Source organism: Amblyomma maculatum, chromosome 8 (assembly GCF_055883805.1).
Source record: "Amblyomma maculatum isolate TAMU_Amacu chromosome 8, ASM5588380v1, whole genome shotgun sequence".
NCBI lineage: Eukaryota > Metazoa > Arthropoda > Arachnida > Ixodida > Ixodidae > Amblyomma > Amblyomma maculatum.
In genome coordinates this window covers 105,032,158-105,052,602 of record NC_139351.1, presented here as the reverse complement: position 1 = coordinate 105,052,602, position 20,445 = coordinate 105,032,158, and the positions used below count along the sequence as shown (strand labels likewise).

Here is a 20,445-nt window from a genome sequence, read left to right as displayed (position 1 = left end):
ACACCAGGCAAGTATCGTGCAAAAAACAGCAATTACACCAAGCTAAGGCAAGTAACATAAAATACAAAAAGCTCATGTTTTTGTGCTATAATTTGTTTACCAGAGATCATTATCATCAGCAGCCTGGCTATACCCACTGCAGGGCGAAAGCCTCTCTCATATTTCTCCGATTAACCCGGTCCAGTGCTAGCTGCATCCACTTGACCCCTGCGAACTTCTTAACCTCATCTGCCCACCTAACTTTCTGCCGCACCCTGCTACGCTTTCCTTCCCTTGGAATCCAGTTTGTTACCCTAAGCGACCATCGGTTATCCTCTCTTTGCACTACATGTTCTGCCCATGCCCATTTCTTCGTCTTGATTTCCACTAGAATGTCAGTAACTTGAGTTATTTCTCTGACCCAATCTGCACACTTCCTATCTCTTAATGTTATCCCTACCATTTTTCGTTCCATAGCCCTCTGCATTGTCCTCAACTTAAGTAGAACCTTCTTGGTTAGCCTCCACGTTTCAGCCCCATAGGTGAGTACAGAGATAACCCCAGTAAATTTTTAAGGTGAGAGATGTGCGCGGGATCTGTGCGCTGATGTGTCACTTGTCAATCATCCTGATGACGTCATCAGAAAAATAAAAATTCTGTCTCCACCGGGAATCAAACCTCCATCCCTTGGATTCCCAGCTGAGTGTTTTAATCAACTGCGCCACGCTCAGGATCATGAAGCCCACATTAAAATTCTTGTATACCGTGACGCTGCAATTAGAGATACATAATGATAATGATGGTGCATTTAGTTGATAATGGTAATGAGAGCAAATGTGATGCCCCGTGTGCAGCAGCAATGCTCCAGCTTTGCATTTCTGCAGTTGAGATTCCACAGTGCTCTCATCTCGGAATGTTTCTGTATTCACATCCGCATGCGTTTTTTTTTTATCTGCTGCTAATTCCAAGCTTGAAGGTTCCAAGACTAGGCCAGTTAATGTAAATAAGTGAAACAACACAACAGAATTTCTGCACTATAAACTACATTAATAGAAAACCAACTAGCCTAACAACATGCACTGACCAAGTTAAACTGTGCTCATACTGAGCTGTTGCCTGTAATGGCCTTATTCTGTTAACAGAGATTAATACACAGTTCAGCTATTTGAAAGCAGTCTTCATAGCACAATTTGTATGACAAGAGTAAATGCCAACAGGTACATGCAGCATCAACATCACAGTGCCTTCATTCTGAAGTCAGAATTTCATGACTATGGGAATGCCTGGAGCACCGTAACTTCAGCTACTCAATCAACTCTGCAAACTTCAGCTTGTAGCCACAAGTGGATGTTCAGGAGGCAAGTAGTAGCATGTCACCACCACCCCTTAATGTATTCTTTTATTCTATATTTTCTACAGTCACATATGAATAATACCACAAGTCACTTTTTTTTTTCTTTCTTCAGTCTTCTGCATTCTAAGACTATTATGTCAACTACTATAACTATAAAATCTCAAACAGTGGCAAAATCTTCAACAGATATTTTTCTTTTTTCATCTCCCCATCATGGCACAAAAAAAAGTAAAAGACAATATTGCGTAGATGGTACTCCTCCAGAATATGTTCTGCTCAGTATCTATACCGTCACATTTGGCACCTCAATCACCATAGTGCCAGTACAAACACAAGTTATTAGTCTTTAACAAAGTTCTTATAGCAGCTTTGAAGAAATGGCAATTTGTGACAGCAATTAAATGATGTTTTTAGGGAAAATGGCACTATGCAACAGAAAACAATTGCATTTTGTGCAAAAATTTCAACTCTTTTTCAGTCCTTGCAACACATTCCGGCTTCTAGAGAGTCTAGATCTTCACTACGGTCACAGTACAACAAGAAATCAGAAAAACCCAAACACTATCATTGCAGCATTTTTTGATCAAGGACAGAAATACCCCTAAAGTGAGCAAACAGCAAATATTTTGCTGAATACAGTATATTTTTTATTTATATATGCTTATGGAAAAGACTTCACAAAATAGGATAATTGGGACATCCCTGAAACTAAAGCCTCCAGGTGCTATTTTTTATCTATTTTTGATGATGGGTTATAATGCTCCCAAAAAGCTACAAGACGCCCTGCAAAATGAACGAGAACTGGCAGCTTGGCCTGCAATAATAGTGCCCCAACCATTTGTACGTTCCCTTGCAAGGTCAGGAGCGCTAGTAAAAGCAATTCTACCCAAATTTTGCCCTTGTCAACACTATGCAGCCCGCTTGTTGTTTGCACGTCAATTGCATCACACTAAGTTGTCCTACTTGTCCAATAACCAGTGGAGTGATTCTGGCAGCAGCAGTTTCTTGCACTTTTTCTAATCCCATATAGATTAAAGGACAATAACTTTAAAAGACAAAAACTGAACAGTGCAGAGTGAAAGTGGTCACCATGAATGCGCTGCTGAAGTGCACGTGTGCTATGGCTTCATCCATTCCACTATATTATACAAACAATTCCCATATTGTAAAAAGATTGAAAACAGCAGGAGCACCAACACCTGTTGCACTGCTTGCACCCAGGTTTCCAATAAATGCTTCAACCTAAAGAGTGCAGAGAATAGCGGGGCTGAACTAGTTGGCTTTGTAGCCAGTGACAAAGTACATTATTTCAGTAACCTCAATCACGTCCAAATGGACAGCATAGATTGACTGACATTCACGATGAACAGATAATGCAAATGCTTTAATCGCTTGCGTCTTTATAAACAACCTGCCCATTTAAACTTGAACTTTATGTGCATAAGAAAACACACTTCTAAACAGTGCAAAGTTAAAAAAGTTATGAACGTTTACCTAAGGCTATAAATAAAAATCTAGTCGCCCCACCCTCAAGAAATAGTTCCCGAGCCCCTGGTTCGCTGTCAACGTTTCAGTGGCAGATCCACAGACTGTCCCTTGTCCCCATATGTCCATAAAGCAGTTCAGTCATTATGACAACAACTCACTCAAACTTTCATTTCACACGTCAACGGTTTGGCCGTCCAATACATAGACAGTTTTAAAAGATCACTTCCATGGACCTGATCGTTGCCTAGCGGCAGCTAAAAGGTTGAGCTACTGGGAAAAGATTCACTTCATGTATATGACAGCCTCCAAGATTCGGCCTAATAGGAGAGTCTCTTACACACTTCCCTCTTGAGGGATATTAGAAAGAAGCTATTATTCGTGACTTGAGAGTGCTTGCAAAATGTTCTTGACCTAATCTTGCAGTTCACACCATTTCCTTTTCATGACCCAAATCTGTGGCAACTACTTGCTCTAAGCATTAGAAATCCCATCCCCATTAATCATATCCACTGCTGCGGACAGAATGCTATGGTTCATTTTCTCGAAGGGTCACAAAAAAAAAATAAAACCGCACTAGCTAGCAGCCAAACATGTTGCGTGCAAAAGTTGTACATCGCTGCCTACCATTTTTTGTGAGTACAAAATGCATCTGTACAATTTGCTACGCCTCGTGGCTCTCAAAATAGTATTGCACGTGCACAATATATGAACTGCTCCACAATGGTTCTTCGTGGAAGAGAGTTCACAGAAGGAGAGAGCACACACGAATCGGGTGAAATTGTGGCATGCATGCACTTGTGCTCTAATACTGCCTGATTCTCGTCTGCTGGATTCTAAAAACTGTCTCTTAAGTTAGAGGGGTGAAGAAGAATGCGGGTGATAAAAATGAAAGCCCCAGGGCTAGCATGCATGCCATCTGTCTTAGTGCAGCCTCGTCTTTAAGCCTGCTGTTGTTCACGCACCAGTTCCATCACAGCAGCAACTGAACCTAAGCATAAGCCTGATTATGCTTACCGAAACTGCTGTGACCACACTGACGACCTACTCGCTTGAATGGGTCAAACGGGTCGTATGGGTGCAGCAGGCCACAAGCCAATGAACATGGGAGATGCCAAGCGCTAATGCAATCTCTACTTAATCTCTGGAGTCATCTGCAGCATTGAACACTAAGACAGCCTGAACCTGCCAGAACACTGTGCACTGAATGTGTTCCTCCATGCCAGTCATCCCGCTTCATGGCGTGATCAGACTGAGGCTGGGCCAAGTCTCTTGCAACAGGAGATACGGCTGAGTCAGACGCCATTCTTGTAAGTCACGCCACATCGCTTTGCAGCAAGCTACAGTGCAGTTAATGAAACGCTTGTTGTGCTTTCCAAAATAAGAAGACAGAGCAGCCTTTCCAACTACTGTACTAATTGTCAGAAAACCGGCTCTCACTACTCAAAATCTGAGGGACTATTTGTTGCACTTCTGCAGCACAGATTAGATGAGAGACCAGCCCATTCTACAGTGCCGCAAATGCCTTCTCAGGTTATATAGCAGTGAGTCCCATCTCAGCTACTGTGTTGCTGTCTTGCCACACGCACTAAACGTAGGCTGTAGGCTAGGCACAGTGCTGAACACTGCAGCGCAGGATGATATTCACGATACGGAACGCAGGGACGCTACCACAATAGTGATGTAACAACAGCACAGTGGTTTCGGTTTGCAATACACAGTCAGCACACAAAAGCTCACTGCTTTCTCTATTAAAAACTTTTTTTTTTTTTTTAGGAGTTCTGTGCAGGAAAGCAACCTCAGTAACAAAACCCATAACCTGCACTCTATATTTACATTCTAATTTTAGTATATTTTAAGCATATAATTTTTAGCCTGATCATTGGTAGAAAATGTATACAGCTGCATACATCCACACTGCACCGATGTTCTAACTCATCAAGCCATAACAACCAGCGAAGACCATAATGGCAACAAAGAAAGCAGACTTGGTGGTTACACACATGAATATTGTAACCCGCGCTAACCGTGTCAGTTCTGGAGGGAGAAGAAGACGAGTTCTGCGGAGTGCGCGTGGTTCTGGGACGCCGCTGCTTTTGCCTGGTGAAGCGCCTGCTCTCTGCCTCCTGTGCCTCAACCCCGTCCTTTGACCCTGTCCTTCTGGACTGCCGTCCGGGTAGTGATAGAACCCGTGACATTCTGGTGGAGGTGCGGGGTAAATGCAGCACAGCCCCTCAAAACCCGCTACTCTGAGTTCGCCCCCAAGTCTCAGCCGCCGCCCCTTCGACGAGGAGGCCGAGATACGTGCCAGCCGGCGACTTCAAGGACTTGCTCCTGAATTTGGTCTGTTGCCGAACTCCGGCTCACCACAACTTACAATGGCCCGGAGTACCACGACCCAATGTCAACAGACGGACTCGTTTCTCGCACCGTCCGTGGTGTACCTGCCAATGGCTCCTCGAGCGGCTACCACGTTCCATGGCGATGCCTCCGAAGATGTGGAGGATTGGCTGGAGCAGTACGAACGTGTGGCCCGCCACAATGGCTGGAATGCCGAAAACTGTCTTCAGAATTTGTATTTCTGCCTGGACAGTACGGCTCGGCACTGGTTCGAAAACCACGAGGCCTCCCTTACATCCTGGGACACCTGTAAGGAAGAGCTGCGACGGACGTTCGCCAATCAGTATCGGCGACAGCGAGCAGAAGACCTTCTGCAAACACGAGTACAACGACCCGACGAAACTGTAACGAGTTTTGTTCAAGACGTCCTACGACTTAGCTCCCGTGCCGACCCCCGTGCCACCGAGGAAAAAAAGGTGCGTGCACTCATGCGGGGCGTCAAGAGTGACATTTTCGGCGGGCTTATTCGTGATCCGCCGACTACAGTGGCACAATTTGTAAATGAGGCGACGAACATCGAGCGAGCCTTGGTTACGCGAGCGGACCATTATCGTCGCCTTGCTGGAGGTCCCAGCGTTTCGAACCTTTCAGCTGCTCGTTTCCCTGTTGGTTCCCTCGACACCGCAAGCCTACGCGAGATCATCCGCGAAGTTGTACGCGAGGAAATACGGCAGCTGCTTCCACCTGCTGATGGTACTGCATCCTGCACCCTCACTGATGCTGTCCGCGAAGAAGTACAGCGTGCCCTTTATCCACAGTGCTCCGTTGCTTCTTCACCTACTCAGCCCCCTACTCAGCCCATTGAGACTTACGCGTCCGTTGCTAGTCGCCCGCCGCCGCAGCAGCCACCACCGCCGCCTGCTCGTCGACAGTACTTGCCTGCACAACCCCGTACCCCTGTGTACGATCTTCGTCCGCAGCAGCAATGGATGAGCAAGGCTGACGTGTGGAGGACAACCGACCAACGCCCACTATGCTTCCACTGCGGAGAAGCAGGCCACGTCTACCGTCGCTGCCCTTACCGCGAGCTTGGTCTTCGCGGTTTCCAGCGGAATGCTCCCCGCCCGGAGTTCGGCGAGCAACCCCGCGACATCGCGGATTATCTGCGCCGTTCACCACCACCCGACCGGTCTTCACGTCGCGACCTTCGCTCGACACCGTCCCGCCGATACGATTCTCCCCTTCGCAGCAATCGACGGCAAAGCCTGTCCCCTCATCGGGAAAACTAAGCCCGGCGACGTCTGGAGGTGACGTTGCCGAACCCGTTCCTGTTAAAGAGCCTCCACGTTTTTCGCCCCGCTCCCCCACGCGACCCGACGATCAACCCGACGACCTTCCCGACGAACTTCGCGCCGAACTTCTCGCCGAACTTCCCGCCGAGCTTCCCGCCGAGCTTTCCGACGAGCTTTCTGACGAACTTCACGACGAACTCCCCGACGGAGCTTCCGACGACCGTCGCGCCACAGTGTACAATAACCTCGATGTTGTGATCGACGGATACGACGTGACGGCACTCGTTGACACTGGTGCAGACTATTCTGTTATGAGTGGGGAGCTATGCCGCCGACTTCACAAGGTAACGACGCAGTGGGATGGCCCCGATATCAGAACCGCTGGAGGCCACCTCGTGAGACCAATCGGCAGATGCACTGCTCGTATTGAGATTAACGGTCTCAGGTGCCCGGTTACCTTTGTTGTACTATCGAAATGTTCCAGAGACATTATTCTCGGAATGGATTTTTTGAGTGATTGCAGCGCTGTAATCGACTTTACCGACCACCGCCTCACGCTTCGTCAACCTCGATATACCTCGGCGCAAACAAAGCCCCAAGTTTGCACGGCACGCGTCTTGGCGGAGCACGTAACCGTACCGCCCCAGTCTAGCGTATTTCTCCCTGTCACGTCCGACCACGTTGCTTCTGGCGAAGTTCTGCTGGAAGGAAGTGCTCAGCTGCTTCTTGAACGGGGTCTTGGTGTTGCTCGAGGTATCGCGCAGCTGGATACTGGCTGCGTACACGTCCTAGTCACCAACTTTTGTGGCACCCCACAGCGCCTTACGAAAGGCACGGCTCTCGGTACCATGGAGAGCATTACCGCCCCTATACAAGTTGTTGCCCTGTCCGAAGGTGCTTTCTCCTCCTCTTCGCAGCAGAACGATGCACCTTTGGGTGTAAGCATTGCACCTAATCTCTCTGTGAGCGAGAGGGCCAAATTGATAGCGCTGCTTGCAGAATTCCAAGACTGCTTCTCTACGTCATCCGGAGTTCGCCAGACGACCATTGCCAAACACAGAATAATTACCGATGACGCTGCTCACCCTGTTCGTCAGTCGCCTTACCGAGTTTCTTTCAAAGAACGTGAAGTTATTCAGAACCAAGTGCAAGAAATGCTGGCCGACGATATAATCCAACCCTCGCACAGCCCATGGGCAGCTCCAGTGGTACTAGTAAAGAAAAAGGATGGTACTCTTCGATTCTGTGTTGACTATCGCCGTCTCAACAACGTCACCAAGAAGGATGTTTATCCCCTTCCTCGCATTGATGACGCACTTGATCATCTACGACATGCCCGTTACTTTTCATCCATAGATCTGAAAAGTGGTTACTGGCAAATCGAAGTGGATGAGCGCGACCGAGAGAAGACTGCTTTTATCACCCCGGATGGTCTATATGAGTTTAAAGTGATGCCGTTCGGCCTCTGTACCGCCCCAGCAACCTTTCAGCGCGTTATGGACACCGTCTTGGCCGGACTGAAGTGGCAAACTTGTCTGGTCTACCTTGACGATGTTGTAATCTTCTCAAGCACGTTCCCCGATCATCTTCTTCGCCTGAGAGCAGTACTGCAAGCTATAAGAAGCGCAGGCCTCACTCTGAAGCCAACAAAGTGCAAGTTTGCCTACGATGAATTAAAATTTCTTGGCCACGTCGTCAGTAGCGCGGGTGTTCGTCCAGATCCCGATAAAACAGCCGCCGTCGCCTCCTTTCCTACACCATCAGACAAGAACGCCGTACGGAGGTTTCTGGGCCTCTGTGCTTACTATAGGCGCTTTGTTCCCAATTTTTCTCATGTCGCTGCACCGCTTACTCATCTCACGAAAGAGAACGTCGCCTTCCAGTGGTCGGATGAACAGCAGCGTGCATTCGACCGCCTTAAACAAAGTTTACAGACCTCCCCTGTACTCGGGCATTTTGACCAGGACGCCGAGACTGAAGTTCATACAGACGCCAGCAACAAGGGCCTCGGAGCCGTGCTCATTCAAAAACAGAACGGGACCGAGCGTGTAATCGCTTACGCAAGTCGAACATTATCGAAGGCGGAGACTAACTACTCGACCACTGAAAAAGAATGCCTCGCGGTAGTTTGGGCGATTAATAAGTTCAGACCCTACTTGTACGGACGCCCATTTCAGGTGGTTACCGACCATCACTCTCTGTGTTGGCTCAGCACTCTGAGAGACCCTTCAGGGCGACTTGCAAGGTGGGCACTTCGGTTGCAAGAATTCGATGCTACAATAGTTTATAAGTCCGGTCGCAGGCACACAGATGCTGACTGCCTCTCCAGAGCCCCTATAGAATCAGTATCTGACGGTCAAGACGACGAGTATGAAGATGCTTTTATAGGTACCATAAGCACGGTCGATATGGCAGCGCGGCAGCGACACGACACTGAACTCCGTGAAGTAATCGCCCATCTGGAAGGTCAAGAAGGCACCATTCCACGCGTCTTCTTGCGCGTTCTGCCCGCATTACGTCTTCGCAACAATGTGCTATACAAAAAGAGCTTCGCAGCGAGTGCGAGGTCTTGGCTACTGGTTATTCCGGCTGACCTGCGTAATGAAATTATGGACGCCTGTCATGACGACCCAACTTCCGGGCATTTGGGATACAGCCGAACACTCGCACGAATTCGTTCCAAGTATTACTGGCCTCAACTTGCTAAGACTGTTCGTCACTATACCAGGACCTGCCGCGAATGTCAAAGACGTAAGACTCCGCCCTTACAACCCGCAGGACATCTTCACCCCATTTCGCCGCCTATGACTCCGTTCCAGCAGGTAGGCATGGACCTGCTCGGACCTTTTCCTACGTCCAACTCGGGACACCGCTGGATTGCTGTTGCTACGGATTACCTCACACGGTATGCCGAATCGCGAGCTTTACCTTCTGCAACAGCGGCTGATGTAGCGAAGTTTTTCGTCGAGTCCATCGTCCTCCGTCACGGTGCTCCCGAAGCCTTGATCACAGATCGCGGTGCCGCGTTCGTGTCCCAGCTAATGGCAGAGATCTTGCGTTTAAGCAACACGCACCACCGCAAAACTACCGCATATCACCCCCAAACGAATGGGCTCACAGAGCGCCTTAATAAGACTATGGCCGACATGATATCTATGTATGTGGATGTCGAGCACCGTACATGGGACGATATTCTTCCCTACATAACTTTCGCTTATAACACCGCAACTCAGGAAACAACCGGGTTTTCGCCGTTCCGCCTGGTGCATGGCCGAGAGGTGATTACCATGCTTGACGCCATGCTTCCCCATGAGCCGGAGGCCTACTCTTACGACGATGTCCAACTGGTAACCCAGCACGCAGAAGAAGCCCGACAGTTGGCACGACTACGCATCCAAGACCGCCAGCACGTCGATGCACGCAGGTACAACCTCCGGCATCGTGAAGTTAATTTTGCACCTGGTGATAAAGTGTGGGTATGGACTCCCGTTCGCCGTCGCGGTCTCAGCGAGAAGCTGCTAAAACGTTACTTTGGCCCATACGAGGTCGTTCGCCGTATAAGCGACGTGAATTACGAGGTGATTCCGATTGTTCCGAGCACATCTCGTCGGCCCCCTCATCCTGAAGTGGTGCATGTGGTTCGCCTCAAAACTTACTGTGAACGCTAGAACCACGTATTCTGACTCTGAGCTCTGCTCGATTTAACGTTTCAGTAACGCTGGAGCGCGCATCGGGACGATGCGCCTTTCAGGGGGAGGAGTAGTGTAACCCGCGCTAACCGTGTCAGTTCTGGAGGGAGAAGAAGACGAGTTCTGCGGAGTGCGCGTGGTTCTGGGACGCCGCTGCTTTTGCCTGGTGAAGCGCCTGCTCTCTGCCTCCTGTGCCTCAACCCCGTCCTTTGACCCTGTCCTTCTGGACTGCCGTCCGGGTAGTGATAGAACCCGTGACAATATAAAACAATGCTGCTTTATGAAGAATTCAGAGCATTGAGCGCTACTATTCCAGCAGCCTCTCATGCTGCCTGTGCACACCGTGAGCTTCAAGCTAAACTAATGATAACTCTGTGCACGAAGCATATAGCACTTAACCCCGCCGGGGTGGCGCAGTGGTTACGGCGCTCGACTATTATTCCCAAGGATGCGGGACCGAATCCCGGCCTCGGCAGCCGCTTTTCGATGGAGGTGAAAAGCAAAGGCGCCCATGTGCTATGCGATGTCAGTGCACGTTAAAGAACCCCAGATGGTCGAAATTTCCGGAGTCATCCAATACGACGTCTCTCACAGCCCGAGTTGCTTTGGGACGTTAAACCCAACAAACCAACCATATAGCACTTATACTTTCAAGAGCGCAGCTGGAAGGCAAGGGAACCCAAGACAAGCACAAGAGGAAAAAGTAGCAGTAGCAGCAGATACTCACAGTGGCTACAGAGTGCTGGTGTCACCAGGAACAAGTCCAGCATTACGTGTGCAGCTTCGGCAGGTGGGCTGCATGACACTGCACAAACATACCACAAGCTGCTAAAGCATACACGCGCAAAAATAACAGCGGTGAATGCAGTCAATTCTCCTCAACTTAATGTCCCAATGAGCCAGTTGATGAACTGACCTTTGAGGCATAGCACCCAGTGCAAAGAGAAAAGGCTGTTGTCCTTCCACACTAGTACAGTTAAACTTCAATATAATGAAATTTTTAAAAAGCAATACTATATTTTAAAAAGAAAGCAAAATTTTAAATGCAAGCAACCGTGCAGCATGCCTTTCTTTTTATGTCCAGTTATTTTTCACTGTTTTTTTTACCATGAACTGTTTTAGGTGCATATGGTGCATCGTGAGTTTCCTAGCACGGATGCTGCAGCATGACTGTTACATCCACTGCAGTTTCTCACTGTCATAGATGTTTCTTCTCTCACATCAGTGATCATGTTTTACTGCCACAAACTTTTGCGTGGTTCTGCTAAACTTCCAGTGACTCATCCCTAGCTAACAGGCAGTTGGCATAGCAGTTTTGTTATTATCGAGGTCAACCACTGCAACGCCTTTGCTAAAGGAGAAAATTAAGTTTGCCTGCCAGCTCCTGGCCACAAAAATATTATTCTCACTCAGAACAAGCCTCATGTAAGGGAGAAAAGAGCAGGAACTGAAATACTGGTATCGCCACCACAGCTTATTTTAGCAAGTGCAAAGTGTTTGATGCTCAAAGGATCTCAGAGGCTGACAAGTGTGCACTACAGTTAACCGTCCTAAATGTGAACCAGGTTTTGTTTCAAAACTGCTAAAGCACTTTTGTCAAGCAAAAAACATGAAATCAAAGAAAACCAACAGTTTAAGATGCACAGGTGGCTGCAAGGTTCTCCCCACAGTGGGCGACAGTGGTTTTGATGCCCACCTCCCAGGCCGACCGCCCATCTCTATAACTACCCGCCCAACACCACTCTCTTCTAAGTAGAGAGGTGTGCACGGAACCAAATTTTAAGCCTGAGCCCGGCCTGGGCCCAACGCTGCTGACCCGAGCCCAGCCCAACCCAGCCCGGCGCTCAGATTTAAGGCCCGGGTCTGGCCCTGACCATCATGCTATAATTGCACTTGAAGAGATGAAAAGAAGAAAATAATTTCAGGATGATAAGTTTATCCAAGATCTTGAAATGTTGAGTTCACGTGCTTGAAATAACAAATTAGCGGAATATATAGAGGCACAGCACATAAATAGGATTAAGTTATTGTACAAAAACAACAAATTATGTATTGAATTGGGGCATTGACGGTGCTCCTCGATAGAGAACCCGGTAGCGCTGGAGTTTCTTTCGGTGCTGCAACTTGTGGTTGGAATGACTAAGAGTGTGCTAGCTCTAAATCTAAACAACTGGTTGATTCTGTAGCCAAGTACTCGGTGAGCTCGCCTGGCTCACCGTGTGCCTTTCACCTAAACATCAAAGCCGGTGTTACCAAAGTGGAGATGCGAAACTCGGAACTAAGTAGCCCACAAGCGACCCCTTTGCTTGGTCACTGACGGCTACCAAACATCCATTCACAGTGAGGAGGCGGGAAGGAAAGGTGGTTCGACGCCAGGAAAAACCTCGGAAGCTCTCGCGAGGGGAGGACATGGGAAATTACTGTGCATTCTAGACACTTATGGTCGCAAAAGTTGCACGTGTTCGTGATCAGGATGTCTGGCCCGGCCCGTCTCAGGTAGAGGGCTTCTGAGCAGCCCAAGCCCGTGCATAGATCTACTTCTTAGGCTTCTAGTTTGCTACACTCGCGGACAACTTTTTGTGACAATACGTGGCCAATCAAGCAATTTTAGACCCTACAGCATGTGTCACTGACCTTTTAGTTTTATTTAGCGATGACGTCATGCTGTTCTGACACCAACTTATATTTCTCTCTCTTGCATCCCCATGTTGCCACCGCTCTTAAAGTACACTCAAATGTTCAGTTTTGAAAATCCTTTGCCAGATACTCCGTGTGGTGAAGCATCTTCAAAACACAATGGGCCAGTTTGTAACGAGGCACCAATGCTACTGCATTGCACTGTGAAAAGGGCTGCGGGGCCATTGCGATTTTGAAGCAATTCTTGGACGCTCCCTAGAGTGTATACAGTTTCACAGTGTACAAAGCACTTGAGGCGAATCTGTGAAAAATAGTCGTTGCCCTCTAGTTTTCGTCTCCGATCAATGCATAGAGAACCATATCCCACGTGTTCATTAAATAAAATTTCTATAATGCAAATGGTTTTTCAGCAGATTTTTTCGAAACCATTCGATAATTCACACTTTCAGGTAATTTGAACATTTTTCCTGAAGGTCTAATTAGCAAGATTTTACTGTATTAGGAGTGTGGCTGCCACTCTCTCTTTTTACCTTTCATTAATGTTTATGTTTGTGGAACGGTACGTTTTCTTTTATGAGCAATATTATAACGATACAGCTACATTTACATTTTGCAAGAACTTGCATGTCACCTAAAGTAAGCTCTTATGACACTGCTCCACCCTCATCAAAGTGGTCACGTAACGAAACAAATTACTCTTGTATGCTTCATGTTGTACGCTTAATGAATAAAAACCTGGAATTACTTTTGTGAGCTTGTCAACCTGACCAAACAAAGATGATGTGGCCATGTTTACACTTTGCAAGAAGGCAGTTGGAGGAAACAAGCTCACACAACTCTATTCCACCCTTTGGTTCCCCACCCTGCTCGGAGTAGCCGCTGTCGTCCAGGCCCGCAGGGCGCGCGTACGTAGCTGGTAAGTAGCCCTTGGCACCCGTGCGGAGGCTGCAGCCCAGCAGCCAGCCTGGCTGGGTCTGCTGCTGCTGGGGCCACACACGCAGCCGTTCGCCGGCCACCACAGACAGCTCGTCTGGGCGGCGCGCCTGGTACGGGTACACGGTCACCCATGTCTCCATCTGCATGCACACACCACACTGATGCTTTCGTACAGCCCTAGACACACTGCACTGCCGCAGACTGTGTCAAAAAGGTGATGTACACCTGAGAGAGTGAATGCTGAAGGCTTTCATTTGAATGTAACGTCTCTAGATTCCACCACTTAAACAAAATGTAAAGCTCGGTAGACAAAACTTATTGAGAACTCCTCACACCTTAAATGAACTGCCACAAAACTAGTTGCAATAAGACAATGACTGTGACATGTATCCGAATGTGTGCCCATGCCAACAAGCAGGGAAGTGCTAGCAAAAGACACACACAGAGTTCATCTGACCACTTTCTTAACTGCTGAGGCCATAGGGGCTGATGATCGCTGATAAGAAATTTTTTTTTTTTTATGTAATCAGAAAGGAGGATGTTTTTGCCTCGATATGTTCGGACATAATATCTAGCGCACTACTTCTGTGCCAAGTAAAAATTTTGGAGATACCTAAGCTCCACCTTCCATGATGTGTTAATGGCTCCCCTTCACCAGCTCTCCTTGCGAATCCTCATTTGCGTCCATTCACTTAGCAACTTATTTAATCAGTAATCTTTTATCTGTGCCTCTATTACCCCAAATAACAAGCAGCACACAGTCATGATATATTGCATAATGTGAAAGACAGCCAGACAGACATAAAACCCCACTTTAACCAGACATTACAAAAGTGTCAAAATGGCATAGGGCAGTGTGTTTGACTCGAGATCCAAGGGTCCTTCCAATTTCATCCTCCCATCCCAATGGCAAAGCCCCAGTTGGCAGGCAGCGCCCGTTAACTCGGCTACGTCATGTGTCTTGCGACATTACACAACTGGAGAAGTAGTCTGACTCGGGATCCAAGGGTCCTTCCAATTTCATCCTCCCATCCCAATGGCAAAGCCCCAGTTGGCAGGCAGCGCCCGTTAGCTCAGCTATGTCATGTGTCTTGCGACATTACACAACTGGAGAAGCAGTTAGTGTATGGCCATGTCGCGTGCCAATTACCGCCTGCCAGAGCTATGTCCTCAATGTTTCGCCCACAACGCTGATGCCCGATTTTCTGGTGAGCAGGGGCCTTTACCACTATCACATTAAAACAAATACTATACAGAAGTTGCAAGGCGCAAAGCGCAAGCTGGGCATCTGCTTGGCCCTAGAGTGCTGTAGAGTGCCGCAAACTCTGCAGAGTTGGTTTGAAAAGTTGGTCCCAAGGAGCCTTTTTAAAATGGTCTTGAAACATTTGAGTTTCCAGCAAGACTGCAAGCTGCACAGCCTCTGGTAGCAACAGTATTGATTCTAAAAAACAGCTAACGAGAACCATAACACAGTGTGCAAGTGAGGGGCACTTTGCCTCACTAAAGTGCTTCAAGGTTCCCCGCCGCGCTGCTTAGGCATTGACTGCGAGACAGTTTGTGATTGACTAGAATTATGACAGATACTGCGCCTTTTCTTAGCTGTCAACCAATTTTAAAAGTCTCTGATGCCTGCTATATTGCGTCTATTTCTATATATGCTTTGTGGTGCAGCATTCGAAGAAGCGTCAAATGAAAGGCGCCGCATGGACGCCTGGATCAAACGTCCGGTGGTGTCAGCTTCGTATATGCGTCAGATCTGCAGTCAGTGCTGCCCAGTGCAAATGAACCCACATTCAATACGCTTTAAGGCTTGCAAGGCTTCTTCTCCAAGTTCTCCCCATTTACCATGATCCACCATTACAGAAATTTACAGCCTCCTTGGATCACAAAGCAACATCATGCGCTGGCTTAAAAGAGAAAGGTGCTGTAGTGAACTTAACAACCTACCTTGTAGTTTTCTTTCTATATTATAGCTATCAAACATGCCCCACACAGACAGACTACTAGGATGAAGAAGATGAGGGACTCGGTATAAGAGGATGAAGAAGTGTGTGAGATGAGGTGCTGTCTGGCTCGGGTGAACCACTGTTTTTATGAGTAACGTTGCTTTACGTGGTGCTATCAAGAGTGTTACATTTTATTTGGTGGAGGTGATGGGTTTATTTGTTTCTGACAAGCTGCAATGTGGTCAGTTTGCTCAAACAGAAGTTCCATTCTACTCCTACCCACAGCATATTATGGGCAACAAGTACCTTAAAAAAAAAAAAAAAAAAAAGGATGAATGAAAAGTAAAAAAAATAACTTCAAGAACAAGAGTTAAAGGTACAATGTAAAGTAGCACTGCTAGCTGACGATCTAACAACCATCACACCTGCTTCAAATAAATACAGTGTAAGTAAACTGAATGTAACAATGCTGGCATTTTCTGACCGTCTAATGAGAGACGACATAACTGCTTGCATTTTTGCAAGATCAGCAGTCCCAGATGCATACCGGTGCCTCAGAAAGGTATGCTCTGAGCCATCAAGCAAATGCCTTGCCTTCAGTTAGTGGGAAGAAAGTAGAGATTAAGTGAAACACATTATGATTAACACAACTAACCAGGTTAAATAAATGAATTAGGATTAACTGAACTGCCTACACTGGGAACACAGTATGACTGAAAATGCTGAAAGCAGTCTCCTGAACCTTCAAGCAGTAAACACAAAAATGAGAGAGTTGCAATCCTTTAAGTGCTAACAGCAGCACAAGGGCAACCCCAACAGATGGCACACAACTACAGCTCACCGCCGCCTCCGGGCACCCGCGACAGGCACCGGACATGCCGTGCTTGCCACTGTGGTGCCGTCCTCACTGGTGTTGTACGTGGTGGCGTCAGGGTGCCTTCCTTCCACCCAGTGGTTCAGCTGGCTGTCGTTTCAGCCAACTGTGAAACAACCCACAAGAAAATAAACTGAAGTTCTAAGAGATTTGCTCACGCAAACCTAACAGCCTATAGCACCATGACCATGTAATGGTCAATTAGAACCTGCAAGTTTGCCTAGATGAGCGAGAGAGCCTTTTTGACAGGCCATGTCTCCTTAATTTCATTTGTTTCCTTTCTTTATGTCCTCTATTGTTGGTTCTAGCTTTGCAGCAATGACAGCCATGGTGAACAACACCAATTACAAAGAACCAGAAGAAAAGAAAACGATATATTACAAAATGTAGCTGCAATATCAATTCAAAGAAGTAAAAATTGGCTTTTTTAGCTGCTCATACCTTCTTAATGACAAATGAGGTTTCTTAGAAAAGTAATAAGAATAGCAACACTGTGCACGAACCGAAAATGCTGCTGTCGCCCCCTCAGATGGCAGTTAGGCTGGATCGTGCCCATGACTCAGCACCAGTCTGAACTTGTTGCAGTTGGTACACGATTGTTGAGAGCATCTGAAGTGAAATTGCGTCTGTCAAGTGTGTTATGAATATGGACCAGCAAACATATGAGCAACGCTGCGCCATCAAATTTTGTGTGAAACTAGGCAAAACCACTACTGTGGCTTATGAAAAGTTCAAGAAGGCTTATGGAGAACATTAACTATCCACGGCACAAGTGTTCAGATAGCACAAGTGCTTTTCAGCAGGCCGAGAGAAAGTGGTTGATGAAGCTTGTGCGGAACAACCTTCAACCTCAAGAATGAATGACAATATGGAAAGAGTGAAGTCTCTTGTAAAGACAGATTGTCGGCTCATGGTGAGAATGATGAGTCAAGAGTTCAATTTGAACGCCCTTACTGTCTATCAAATCTAACACAGGATTTGGGTAGGAGGAAAGTGTGCGCGAAGATGTATCCAAAGAACCTCATGACTGAGCAGAACATTTCATGATCTTCTAGAGTGCCTAGAAAGACAGCCAGAATTCTTCAGTTGCGTTATAGGAGGTGACAAATTCTGGATTTTTTAATATGATCCAGAGAAAAAACGGAAAAGTCGGGAGTGGTACACTGCAGACTCTCCCCTCCAAGGAAAGCGAGAATGAGCAAATTGAAAATTAAATACATGTTTATTTGTTGCTTTTTTTTGACAGTAAGGGGATCAACCACAAGGAATATGTGCCTCCAGGACAAACTCTCAATCAAGCTTTTTATCGTGAAGTTCTCGAAAGACTCAAGAAATGGGCACAGATCAATGATTTTTTGGCAAGAAATAGTATTCCTGTGGTTCCTCAGCCCCCTTATTCACCAGATCTCAGGCCCTGTGACTTATTAAGGGGAAAGCCTTTCTAGACTCAAAATCGCCATGTGCGATATCTGTCATATTCCGCGAGATTAGTTCTTGTCTAGCGTTTCTGCCATCTGCAATACCACACTTGAACACGCGACAAGGAATGCCACGCGACAGGAGCGATGGTGTACCGTCCAAATGCACACTTGTCGAAGGAAGTGCGAAAGATACTGCACCTTTCCTTTCCTGTAAACTAATTATAATTATATGTAGCACTGCAACAAACGCCGATAAGAGGCAAACGATGAGAAGAAAATAATAGAAGAGGAAGGGTAGGCTTTTGCCGCAGAGATCATCTAATTTTTCTTTGTTTTTATCCCCCCCCCCCCCCTCCTCGTCTCAAAACCCACCTGAAAGGGCATCACATTGGTACTCTGGATAATATTCAGAGCGGCGTAACAGACGAGCTGTAGCATATTCCAGCACCAGCCTTCCATACCTGCTACAAAGATTGGAAACGTCTCCGTCGATATGTAAATGCAAACGGGTAATATATTGAAAGTTTTAACCTTGATGTATAAAAAGAATAAAACCATGATTACAAAACAATTTGTCTCATTAATTTTCTCACACCCCTCGTATGAAGCTGAAATGGTAGAGAGTAACAAGATTTTAAAAAATACAGGAAAGAATATGAAATTAAAGGACCTACCTTCAGATTAAGTTCATGCAGCAAGGTTTCTCAAGAAACAGCTACTTCAACTAATCAAATTCACTCTTTATATATGGTACACCGCGAAGAACGTGACACACTCAGCGAGGACTACTCCACCTTGGTTATTCAAAGTATTTACAATACTGAAATGTACAGTGTATACTGTCTTTGAAAAAAAGCAACCAAGCAATAGGGTTTGTTTCTTAGATATGGAGTGGAGCCCTTATGGCACCTTTTAAGCTCCAAATCCATGGAGAACCTCTGTCTGCATAATTCTTTAAAGGTGCCATAATTGTTTTACTATAAGACTGAGAAGAAAATGCATTTTCCTTGTTACTCTTGGCAGAAATGGTACCCATAAACCATTCAATGGTGTGGAAAGGAAATACACAATTCTACTTAGCAGTTTGTGCCATTTTCTGCTTCAAGTTTTGAGATACAAGGGATTTATTTCAGGCATTAGAGTGTTTCTGCGTATGCGCTCCTGCAAAAATATTTTGGCCTATGCCTGAGGTGGTAGTCCTCATTCCGAAATGCCACTGTAAAATCCAAGACCCTACTCATGTTAACTGCAGTAGCGGAGGAGCCTCACAATAATACCTAAACCAAAGCAAGCGCAGTGTGGGTGGCAGCGTAAATAAGAACTTGTCATCCAATTATGGGCATTCAAGCGTCTGACAAGCAACTTTTGGGGAACATCCGGCTCGTATCTGTCAATGCGAAGTACACTAAGGCGACGCAAGTCGGCGGCATTGCTTAATTTTCACCTTATATTAGCGTTGTTGAAAACCTACATAGATAGTCTATTTCCGATGTCGCATATCTATGGGAGCTGCAGTGTATGCTAAAGCTTACGTTACAACTCTCCTGAAAGAAAGACCACGCAAAACAGCGCATGGAAGTAGCGTAGTACCTCTACACTTTCATCTAGTGCGACGATGTCTCCAATGTGTTACCAACTCAGTGCGCTCGCCTGAACTCACTGATCAATGGTCCTCACGCTTCCAGAGGAAACAGCATTCCAACATTAGTGGAAACTGCCTGCTTCGTCGTACAAGCCCACGCGAATCGGGTTAGCCATGCGTAGCGCGCCGGCGTTAACCGATGCGCACAAGGTTGAAGGGAAGACACCAGGTTGAAGGGAATACTTTCCCATACGAACTTTCCAGCGAGTATGATGCGAACGGCACAAGGCGTGGAGACATCGTGCGTCCGGGATGACAGGGGAGGCTACCGGTGAGACACTTGTCGCTTGCCCCATGTAGCGAGACGCTAAAATCAACACGCGCACGTTTCATTATAAATGCTCACCTCGGGCATTGCGGATCAATATCGTTCACGCTCCATTCGAAGAACTGGGAGTACTCCCTGCGTTGCCTGCGTCCGGAACGTGCTGATTCCGCTATCGAGCAAGCATGCATGCCACCATGCCACAATTATTAAACCTGCAGGCTGCATTTTAAATTTTCCGAGAGGGCGCTCGGGTATATCAAACTTTGCAGCGCTTGGTGCGCCGCCTTTCTCGTATCGTTTTCGATCACAGAACTGCCAAGGAGCTGCTGCTTCGATGCTTCCGTGTGTAGCAGAGATACCAGAGGACCCGCGCGGTGGTATGGTCTAGTATGGTGCTGGCAATGCTAGCTTACTGAGCTTACTGTTAATGCCAAGCTTCAGCGATACAATGAAGTAGTCAGAGGCGAACGCGTACGTTTCAACGTTATTGCACAGTTGTTTCGCTCAATTCCTAGCATTGTCATTTCTAGCACGTACAGGCTGATGCAGACAAATAACAGGCGAAGCTGAAAAAGACACCGA

General features: G+C 46.9%; 1 protein-coding gene across 5 annotated transcripts in view; it reads right to left on the bottom strand.

Moving 5' to 3' along the window:
* Pi3K21B (phosphatidylinositol 3-kinase regulatory subunit alpha) overlaps positions 1-20,099 on the bottom strand; it is a 31,695-nt gene extending 11,596 nt beyond the window's left edge. Inside the window, exons 1-5 of one of the 5 annotated variants that reach the window (XM_084577098.1) lie at positions 19,942-20,090; positions 17,036-17,141; positions 16,500-16,638; positions 13,609-13,852; positions 10,867-10,944 (exon numbers count right to left, since the gene is read on the bottom strand). In XM_084577098.1, the coding sequence (XP_084433224.1) occupies positions 10,867-10,944; positions 13,609-13,852; positions 16,500-16,535 (358 nt within the window). In that variant the 5' untranslated portion in view covers positions 16,536-16,638; positions 17,036-17,141; positions 19,942-20,090. Of the gene's footprint in view, positions 1-10,866; positions 10,945-13,608; positions 13,853-16,499; positions 16,639-17,035; positions 17,142-19,941 lie in introns of all 5 variants that reach the window. The other 4 variants (XM_084577097.1, XM_084577100.1, XM_084577099.1 and 1 more) reach the window with 4 other exon arrangements.
* Between the last annotated feature and the right edge of the window lie 346 nt (positions 20,100-20,445).